This window comes from Rattus rattus, chromosome 1 (assembly GCF_011064425.1).
Source record: "Rattus rattus isolate New Zealand chromosome 1, Rrattus_CSIRO_v1, whole genome shotgun sequence".
Classification (NCBI taxonomy): domain Eukaryota; kingdom Metazoa; phylum Chordata; class Mammalia; order Rodentia; family Muridae; genus Rattus; species Rattus rattus.
In genome coordinates, this window is record NC_046154.1 from 38,355,788 (window position 1) to 38,366,567 (window position 10,780).

Here is a 10,780-nt window from a genome sequence, read left to right on the forward strand (position 1 = left end):
ATGACCACATGTCTAAGTGTTCTATGATCATATAGAATTATATGCCAAATGAGTACATGTAGTACACGGTAACATCCCGATAAAGTCTTCAGTAGTTAGTGACCTTGAACCAAGTCAACTCACTGGATGTGATATAGTGCTGTTACAGAAGACTTTCTCATTATAGAAAGTTGCATGGAGACTGTTCCAGAAGGCTACTAGTCTCATAACCCCCAAGCCTTCACCCTGACCCTTTGCTGCTGCCCACCACCTTGAGGAAAGCCCTTTTCACATCTTTATTACGAAGGCTGTAGATGATGGGGTTGAGGAAGGCAGAGATGACATTGTAGAACAGAGCCAGCTTCTTGTCCTCTTCTGGGGAGGACTCAGAGCCAGGCCTCATATACATAACCATACATGGGATTGAAAACATGGTGACCACGGTGATGTGGGAAACACAGGTGGAGAAGGCCTTGATCCGCCCTTGAGTTGAGCGGATCCTCAAGATAGCAGCAAAGATATTGATGTAGACAACAATGATGAGGGAAAGTGGGACCAAGAGAAGGATGAAGCCTAGGATGAAGTCCACCTGGTCATTGAGAGAGGTGTCTGCGCAGGCCAATTTCAACACAGCAGGAACTTCACAGAAGAAGTGGTTGATCTCATTGGGGCCACAGTAGGGAAGAATCATGGCAGAAACAGTATATATCAGGGCACAGGTGATACCCCAGAACCCACAGAAGGCCACCAGTGACCCACGCAGCAAAGGGCTCATGATGACTTTGTATCTGAGAGGATGGCAGATGGCCACATACCTATCATAAGCCATGATTGCAAAAAGCCAAGACTCGGTGATTCCCAGCATCAGGAAGATATACATCTGAGCCACGCATCCAACATAGGAGATGGTCTTCTTTTCACAGACCAGATGTACCAGCATCTGAGGCACTGTGGTGGTGACGTAGCCCATATCCAGAATGGATAAGATGCTGAGGAAAAAGTACATGGGTGTATGGAGGCGTGAATCCATGTGTATCAAGGTGATGATGAGCCCATTGCCTAGGAGGGTGGTGAGGTAGAGGAGAAAAAAGATACCAAACAGAGTGCCATTTATTCTTGTGTCACTAGAGAATCCTAGAAGGATGAACTCTGTAAGAGAGCTGTGGTTTCTCCAGAGGAAGTCCTGCATCCTTCTCCTGCTGCAAAGAGAGAGCAGAGCTGTCAATCATGAAAAAGAAGCCCCAGATGCTAACTGCGTTGCCATTCGTACAGCAGGTGCACCAAACACGAAGAGCAAAGTCAAATACATATCGGGATCCCACAGAGCCAGAGAGCAAAGTTTTAAGAAGAATTTCCACTTTATAGGAAACGTGTTTTTCTTATATCGTGCAATTCCAACTTATTCTGAGATGCCAGATTATGAAGTCCACATTTCAAAATGTAGAATTTGCAAAAAGGATGGGGAGAACTACCCAAAAAGTTATGCCTTATAATTCATGGTCCACACAGCTTATGAAAAAGTCATGGGAAAGATGTCATGAGAAGAATTGGGTGTTTGAGAACTCAACATTTGTGTGCAACTAACATCAAATGTCGAGGTCAGCCTCCATTTTAGGGACCATCCCCAAACTTGAGGGACATGACTATAAGCACTCTGGACTAACAGGAAGATAGCTCTCTTTGTTCATCAATAAGTTAAAGTCACATGTGTTCATGGACTGTAGGTAAGCAATACAAGGAATAAAAGATAAGTCAATGACTAAAGGACGAGGGCTACGGTGTTCCCAAATGCAGGAGACAGGTTGGCCTACAGAACAAAGAAATGTAGCCTAGAGAATACCAAGAAAGATAAAGAGGATCGAAGGAAATAATACATATAAAGAAAATATTATATAAAGGAAAGTGTCTGAAAACAAAACAAACAAACAAAACAAGTGCTGTTCTGAGACTGGTCTAAGAACGGAAGATATGTTTCTCCAAGTGGTCAACAATGGGGCAGACTGAGAACTGTCCACAGAAAATAGAAGGTAACTGAGTAATGCCTTTAATATGGCTAGGAGGGAGAGAGAAAAGGGAAGGAAAGGGAGGGGAGGGAGGGAGGGGAGGGGAGGGGGGAGGTGGAAAACGAGAAGAGTAGGCACCAGAAAGGATCCAACTACCAACCTAGAGTTCAGTGAAAGAGTCCTTTTGAAACCAATGTTTTCTCTCAAATGAAAGCAGATTACCAAAGACCCATAGTGAAAGATGCTCCAAAGAACTTCTTCAGTCTGGAGGAAATGGTTCTCTGTGGAACACACAGCTGGAAGGGAGAATGAAAAGCATAGAGTCAGTGTATGAGCAACAAAAGGTACAGCACACCGTAGCATAGGGCACACCATGGCATAGGGCATGCTGTGGCACAGGGCACACTGTAGCATAGGACATGCTGTGTTATGTTGGCAGCAGCCTCACACATATCATGGTTATTGCATTCTTCCATTAACTCATGAGACTGCTTCAAGTATTTGATCTGTATACCCTCAAGGTTTGTGTAAATACACCTTATAAACGCCACACAATGACAAAATTTCTCAAACCATATCCTTGTCACATAACTGAAATTTTTAAAAAATTAGGATGGTTTTCTTTTTTAATTTATTTATATTTTGTGTGTATAGATATTTTGTCTGCATGTATGTATATGTACCACATGTGTATCTGGTACCCATTGAGGTCAGAAGGCAACATTAGATCCCCTGGAGCTAGGGTTCCAAGTGGTTGTGGGTCAGCACGTGGGTACTGGGAACTGAGTCCGGGTCCATCTCTCCAGCCCATCTCATACACTGTAGTTTAAAAGCTCTTTAAAAATGTAAATTTTACCAACCCCTGCTCTAGAGAAAGAACCAAAACAACAACAAAAGCCTGAAACAACAGAATTCAAAATATTATAAATTACATACATTATTAAAAGGTTTAATAAATAATCCAAAGATCTTGGTTAACTCCAAGAAAGCCAGGATATCTGTGTGTGTATGTGTATGTGTCTGTGTCTATGTCTGTGTGTGTGTGTCTGTCTGTCTGTCTGTGTAGTAAAGAACCTAACCTAGCCTCCGGCTTTGAACATAAGCATAAATGCCACCAGGATGACAAGCTTCAGTTTGACCGGAAAAACTCTCTTGCAGTGGGGCTGTTAGCTTATATAAAGAGTTCAGAAACTCCTGTTTCTGCTGAGAGCTTCAGACTGACTCTAACTAACCAGAGGCATCACTCTTCATGCTGTGTACTCCCCACTATGTTTATATATCAAGACCCTAATTCTCAATACTAGAAGGTGGAGTCATTGGGAGGTAACTAAGGTTAGACCACACACATACACACACACACACACACACACACACACACACACACACACACACACACACATATCTCTCAGCCAATTCTTCAGACTCTCCTTCTATGCTCTATTCTGTCACCATGAAGTCCTGTCAGCCTTTCCCATCATCTATCTGCCACTTCTGTCAGTCCCAAGCCTGGCCAGGGTAGGAACATGTGGGAACCCAGTGCTATAACCCTGACAGCAACAGCCCTTCCTCCTCCAGTCTTTGTTGATAACTGAAGACCAGAAGTTGACCAGAAGACAACTTGAGGAAGATGTTGCACGCCCTAAGTCTGATGGGAGGCTGGGGGTGGGGGGATAGACAGACAGACACCAGGGAAGCTAAGTGGACAGAGAAGAGGAAAAACAATACAGATGTCCACCAGAATCTCCAGGATCTACGGACAGTAGAAAGACCAGCAGAAGGGACGCTCTCTGGTTCCCCTATTCTTGTCACTCTTACCTGGTCTTAGGCCGTGTGTGAGGTGTGAGTGAGGAGTCTGAGGTGTTCTCCTTTGAAACTCTGCTCCAGTGAGCCCTGACTCCCAGGAGGGTAATGCTGGAGCTTTCCTAATGAGCTTCTTGTACCTTTGAATTCCCCAAGATCTGAATAACAAGTCTGAACTCCAACACCCACCACTGGAGGCTGGGGAGAGCCCAATCCCCATCCCCTCAACCTTGAGTCCCTGGCTGCCATTCTGCCTCAGTACCCTCCCAGGATCCATATTCTCTCCAAGTCGCCACCACACTGCTTGGGTTGGATCCTGGTTCACACAGGCAGCAAATATGTTTAGGAAGCTGCCTCCATCATATTGGCCTGTGGGCATGTGTTGCAGTTGTTTCTCTATTGCTGTGATAACGCACTAGCCAACATCATTTTGAGGAGAGAGGGGAGTAGAGAAGTAAGCACAAGACTGTGTTTTGAATGTCAGCACCAAGCTGATAAGACCTAACACTAGGAAAATTGTTCCCTGTCCCTGGCTGAGATCCCACAGTCAGGGACTCTGGACTGGCTCTCCTGCCAATTAGAGAACTCTTGCCCTTGTCTCTCAGACAACATCACCTAGGGCAGGTTCCAGTAGTCTTAGGCCATAAGTCTACCCTAGCATCAAACAGTGCATACTACCATGGGGCATGATCCTGTGAAACGTTGTGCTAGGGGTTCTGAATATGATTTAACATTGTAACATTGGTGGCCATGAGACTGCTCCCACCATTACCTTCCCAATCTCAGGCATCATGACACAGAGGGTATAATTATCTTCTTTGGAAAAGAAAAGGGGATGAGGCATCAAGTCACAGGCATGGAAGCCTGGGGTTGGTCCTTCCATGATGAAGACCAAAGCTAAGCAGAACTCTGTGGTGCCTGACCACAACACAAGCCAGTGATCCAGTAACCTAGTGACTCAGTGACTAAGATACATGGACCTATCCTGACCCTGAAAGAGGCTTGCAAGGTAAGAACACCCTCTTCAGACATTCCCCCATGTCATCCTGGATAACAAGTGATCTGTAGATTTGAGACAAACCTGGCCACCAGGCACCCTCTGGTGCTGTAGTAGCAGCAGCTACACAGCCTCAGCTTATGCCATGCAGTCCTGGACTTAGTCTGCCATCTACTGCTGAAACAGTTCAGTTCACTCCTGAACAGCAATGGATCAAGGAAGAGGAAAGCAAAATTATTCTCAAAACAAATTAAAATGGAACTACAATATACCTGTGATGGTTTGAATATGCTTGGCCCAGGGAGCGGCACTATTTGGAGGTGTGGCCTTGTTGAAGTCAGTGTGTCACTGTGGTTGTGGGCTTTTCTTTTTTCTTTTCTTTTTTTCTTTTTTTCGGAGCTGGGGACCGAACGCAGGGCCTTGCACTTGCTAGGCAAGCGCTCTACCACTGAGCTAAATCCCCAACCCCCGGGTGTGGGCTTTTACACCCTAGTCCTAGCGAAAGCCAGTCTTCCACTAATAGCCTTCAGATAACAATGTAGAACTCTCACCTCTCCCTGCATCATGCCTGCCTAGATGTTGCCCTGCTCCCATCTTGATGATAATGGACTGAACCTCTGAACCTGTAAACTAGTCCCAATTAAATGTTTTCCTTTTAAGACTTGCATTGGTCATGGTATCTGTTCACAGAAGTAAAGCCCTAAGACAATACCCATACCTGTGAAACACAGCAGAAGTTGCACCAGGAGAGAAGTTTGCAATGGTCAGCTCTTTCTTTAAACTCTTTGTTGGTTCTTGGTGAATTTCACATCATGCACCCCAGTCCCACTCATCTTCCCCTTACCTCATAATTGTTCTCCTCCTTGGCAACCTTCCCCCCAACAGAGAAGAAGAAAATTTCCTTGTGGAAGCTGTAGTGTGATACAGTGTATCTTCCAGTATACCCTTTCATCTATACCTCTTTGCTTGCAAATGTTCATTGCAATGAATTGTTGGTCTGGCATGAAGACTCTGGCTTCTATTACACTATACTGAACTTTACTAGGACGCCTCTCAAATATCCTGTTGTTGCCCTGCATCATGAGATCCTGTAGCTTTGAATCTGTATGACCGGTCACTTCATGCACTCCAGCAGTTCATCGATGGGCTAGATGTTGGGCTGGGCCAGTTCAAAGCCCTGGATGTAGGCCTGAGAGGTATCTGAGCTGGCCAACTGGCCAACACTCCTGGTCTCACACCCTTGAAGTTGGCTCACCAGTGACACCTCCCACCTCCCCTGCAACCAGGGCTAGCTCTACCCTACTGCTCAGGTGAAGTGCAGGACTTGTTATCTCAAATTTTGCAACTTGTAGGGGATATGGTCAGTTCTCCCACTCTCATGACCCCCAGGACCAGCTCTTCTACCTGCCATGGGTGGCAGGGGATGAGAGAAGAAAAGAAGGTATCTCTCCCTCATCTGTGCCACCTCACTGACAAGAGTCAGATTCATCTCTCCTACACTCATGCCCTCAGGACTGGCTCACCCACAATTCCCACATCCAGCTCTACTGCGCCTCCCAGGTGAGGGGCAGGGCCAGCTCTCCAACCTGCAGCTAGTGGCTCAGGCAAAAGGAAGGGGCGGGAAATCTCTGTCTCTTCCCCCCACCTCTCTCTCAGTTGTCACTGCACAGCAGATAGGAGGCAGGACCAACTCTTCCCCATGCTCCTGTCTTGGGGACAGATCACCCATAGCCCCCACATCCAGGACAAGCTCTGCAGTGCAGCCCAAGTGAGGTGCAGGGCCTACTCCCCTGAGTGCTGCAGTAGACAAAGGTCAGGGCTAGTTCTCAGGCTCTGTTGACCTTGGAACCAGCTCTCCTGCCCACTGTAGGTGGCAAGGGGTGAAAGGGGAGGACATCTCTCTCTTGGCCATGTTACCACATGGCAGACAAACAGCAGGGCCAGTTCTTCCACACTCACATTCTTGGGACTGGCTCATCTGCAAGCCTTCATCTCCTCCTGCACCAGGATCAGCTACTGTGATGCCTAAGCTAGGTGCAGGGCCCCCTTTCCCAAGGGCTGCAGCTGGCGAGGAGCAAGGACAGTTCTCCAACTCTCATGACCCCAGGGCTAGGTCTCCCACTTGCCACAGGTGGTGAGGGATGATGGGGGAGGACAGTATCTCTTCCTTATCCATCACTCAGGAGATGAGTCATAGGGCCTGCTCTCCCACACTCATATCCTTGGGGCCAACTCATCCACAACTGCAATTGTTAACTCTTAGATTAAGAATGAAAAGACCTGAATTGAGCTAGCATAATACCCCAAGGAGCCATGAACACAAGTACACATGAAGCTCAAAATTAGCCAAAGGAAAGAAATTATATATATCAGAGTAGAAATCAATTAAATAGAAAAGGAATAAAATTCAAGTGACACAAATATTAAGTTCTTTAAAAGATAAAATTGATAAATCTAGCTATACCAAGAAAAAGAGAAGATCCAAATAAAATCATAGATGAAAAAGGAAATATTACAACTGTTTTCAGACATGACACACAATGATCCTTAGACCTTATTCTGAACACTTCTGTGCCCCAAATTGATAACCTATAAGAATGGACAAATTCTGGCACAGGAGCTGCAGGTCCCCTGCGCTCTAGACACCGCCTGGACCTGAAGAGACCAGATCAACAGTTCTCTGCACCCAAATCCCATGGGAGGGAGAGCTAAACTTTCAGAGGGGCAGACACGCCTGGGAAGCCAGAAGAGACTACACTCTGCCCACATTTCTGACTCCAGAGGAAAACACCAAATGCCATCTGGGACCCTGGTGCACGGGGTTTCAGAAAAGGCGAAGCAGGCTCCTGGTTGCCGCCTCATCGGAGAGCCAAAAGTAGTCCCCCATAAGCAACTTGAGTGGACCAGGTAAGACCAATTTTTCTGCTCCAAGTTTACCTGCCTGGTGGACTCCAGGACACAGGCCCTACAGAACAGCCAAAGACCAGTAGACAGGAAAGACTACAGGGCCGAAAGCAGAATACTCTGTTCCCATAACTGGCTGAAAGAAAACAGGAAAACAGGTCTACAGCACTCCTGACACACAGGCCTATAGGATGGTCTACCCACTGTCAGAAATAGCAGAACAAGATAACACCAGAGACAATCTGATGGCGAGAGGCAAGCGCAGGAATTCAAGCAACAGAAACCAAGACTACATGGCATCATTGGAGCCCAATTCTCCCGACAAAGCAAACACTGAATATCCAAACACACCAGAAAAGCAAGATCTAGATTTAAAATCATATTTGATCATGATGCTGGAAGACTTCAGGAAAGACATGAAGAACTCCCTTAGAGAAACGCAAGAAAACATAAATAAACAAGTACAAGCCTATAGAGAGGAATCACAAAAATCCCTGAAAGAATTCCAGTAAAACACAAACAGTTGAAGGAATTAAAAATGGAAATAGAAGCAATCAAGAAAGAACACATGGAAACAACCCTGGATATAGAAAACCAAAGGAAGAGACAAGGAGCCCTGGATACAAGCATCACCAACAGAATACAAGAGATAGAAGAGAGAATCTCAGGAATAGAAGATTCCATAGAAATCATCGACACAACTGTCAAAGAATAATGTAAAACGGAAAAAGCTACTGGTCCAAAACATACAGGAAATCCAGGACTCAATGAGAAGATCAAACCTAAGGATAATAGATATAGAAGAGAGTGAAGACTCCCAACTCAAAGGACCAGTAAATATCTTCAACAAAATCATAGAAGAAAACTTCCTTAACCTAAAGAAACAGATGCCCATAAACATACAAGAAGCCCACAGAACTCCAAATAGATTGGACCAGAAAAGAAACTCCTCCCATTACATAATAGTCAAAACACCAAATGCACAAAATAAAGATAGAATATTAAAAGCAGTAAAGGAAAAAGGTCAAGTAACATATAAAGGCAGACCTATTGGAATCACACCAGACTTCTCGCCAGAGACTATGAAAGCCAGAAGATCCTGGACAGATGTCATACAGACCCTAAGAGAAAACAAATGCCATCCCGGGTTACTATATCCTGCAAAACTCTCAAATAACTTAGATGGAGAAACCAAGATATTCCATGACAGAACCAAATTTACACAATATCTTTCTACAAATCCAGTCCTACAAAGGATAATAAATGGTAAAGCCCAACATAAGGAGGCAAGCTACATCCTAAGAAAAGCAAGAAACTAATCATCTTGGCAACAAAACAAAGAGAAGAAAAGCACACAAACATAACCTCACATCCAAATATGAATATAACAGGAAGCAATAATCACTATCCTTAATATCTCTCAACATCAATGGTCTCAACTCCCGAATAAAAAGACATAGATTAACAAACTGGATACGCAATGAGGACCCTGCATTCCACTGCCTACAGGAAACACACCACAGAGACAAAGACAGACACTACCTCAGAGTAAAAGGCTGGAAAACAACTTTCCAAGCAAATGGTCGGAAGAAGCAAGCTAGAGTAGACATTCTAATATCAAATAAAATTGATTTTCAACTAAAGTCATCAAAAAAGATAAGGAAGGACACTTCATATTCATCAAAGGAAAAATCCACCAAGATGAACTCTCAATCCTAAATATCTATGCTCCAAATACAAGGGCACCTACATACATAAAAGAAACCTTACTAAAGCTCAAAACACACACTGCACCTCACACAATAGTAGTAGGAGATTTCAACACCCCCACTCTCATCAATGGACAGGTCATGGAAACAGAAATTAAACAGAGACATAGACAGACTAAGAGAAGTCATGAACCAAATGGACTTAACAGATATTTATAGAACATTCTCTCCTAAAGCAAAAGGATATACATTCTTCTCACCACCTCATGGTACTTTCTCCAAAATTGATCATATAATCGGTCATAAAACAGGTGTCAACAGATACAGAAAGATAGAAATAATCCCATTTAGCCACCACGAGCTAAAGCTGGTCTTCAATAACAATAAGGGAGGAACGCCCACATACACATGGAAGTTGAACAATGCTCTACTCAATGATAACCTGGTCAAGGAAGAAATAAAGAAATTAAAGACTTCTGTAGAATTTAATGAAAATGAAGGTACAACATACCCAAACTTATGGGACACAATGAAAGCTGTGCTAAGAGGAAAACCCATAGCGCTGAGTGCCTGCAGAAAGAAACAGGAAAGAGCATATGTCAGCAGCTTGACAGCACACCTAAAAGCTCTAGAACAAAAAGACGCAAATACACCCAGGAGGAGTAGAAGGCAAGAAATAATCAAACTCAGTGCTGAAATCAACCAAATAGAAACAAAAAGGACCATGGAAAGAATCAACAGAACCAAAAGTTGGTTCTTTGAGAAAATCAACAAGATAGATAAACCCTTAGCCAGACTAACGAGAGGACACAGAGAGTGTGTCCAAATTAACAAAATCAGAAATGAAAAGGGAGACATGACTACAGAATCAGAGGAAATTCAAAAAATCATCAGATCTTACTATAAAAGCCTATATTGAAAAAAACTTGAAAATCTGCAGGAAATGGACAATTTCCTAGACAGATACCAGGTACCGAAGTTAAATCAGGAACAGATAAACCAGTTAAACAATCCCATAACTCCTAAGGAAATAGAAGCAGTCATTAAAGGTCTCCCAACCAAAAAGAGCCCAGGTCCAGATGGGTTTAGTGCAGAATTCTATCAGACCTTCATAGAAGACCTCATACCAACACTATCCAAACTATTCCACAAAATTGAAACAGATGGAGCACTACCGAATTCCTTCTATGAAGCCACAATTACTCTTATACCTAAACCACACAAAGACTCAACAAAGAAAGAGAACTTCAGACCAATTTCCCTTATGAATATAGACGCAAAAATACTCAATAAAATTCTGGCAAACCGGGGTTGGGGATTTAGCTCAGTGGTAGAGCGCTTGCCTAGCAAGCACAAGGCCCTGGGTTCCGTCCCCAGCTCCAAAAAAA

General features: G+C 44.1%; 1 protein-coding gene across 1 annotated transcript; it reads right to left on the reverse strand.

The window, feature by feature from the left end:
- Positions 1-220: 220 nt before the first annotated feature.
- Positions 221-1,168, reverse strand: LOC116887304 (olfactory receptor 2A12-like). The gene has a single exon (XM_032888888.1). The coding sequence runs from the start codon at positions 1,166-1,168 to the stop codon at positions 221-223; it is 948 nt and encodes a 315-aa protein (XP_032744779.1).
- Between the last annotated feature and the right edge of the window lie 9,612 nt (positions 1,169-10,780).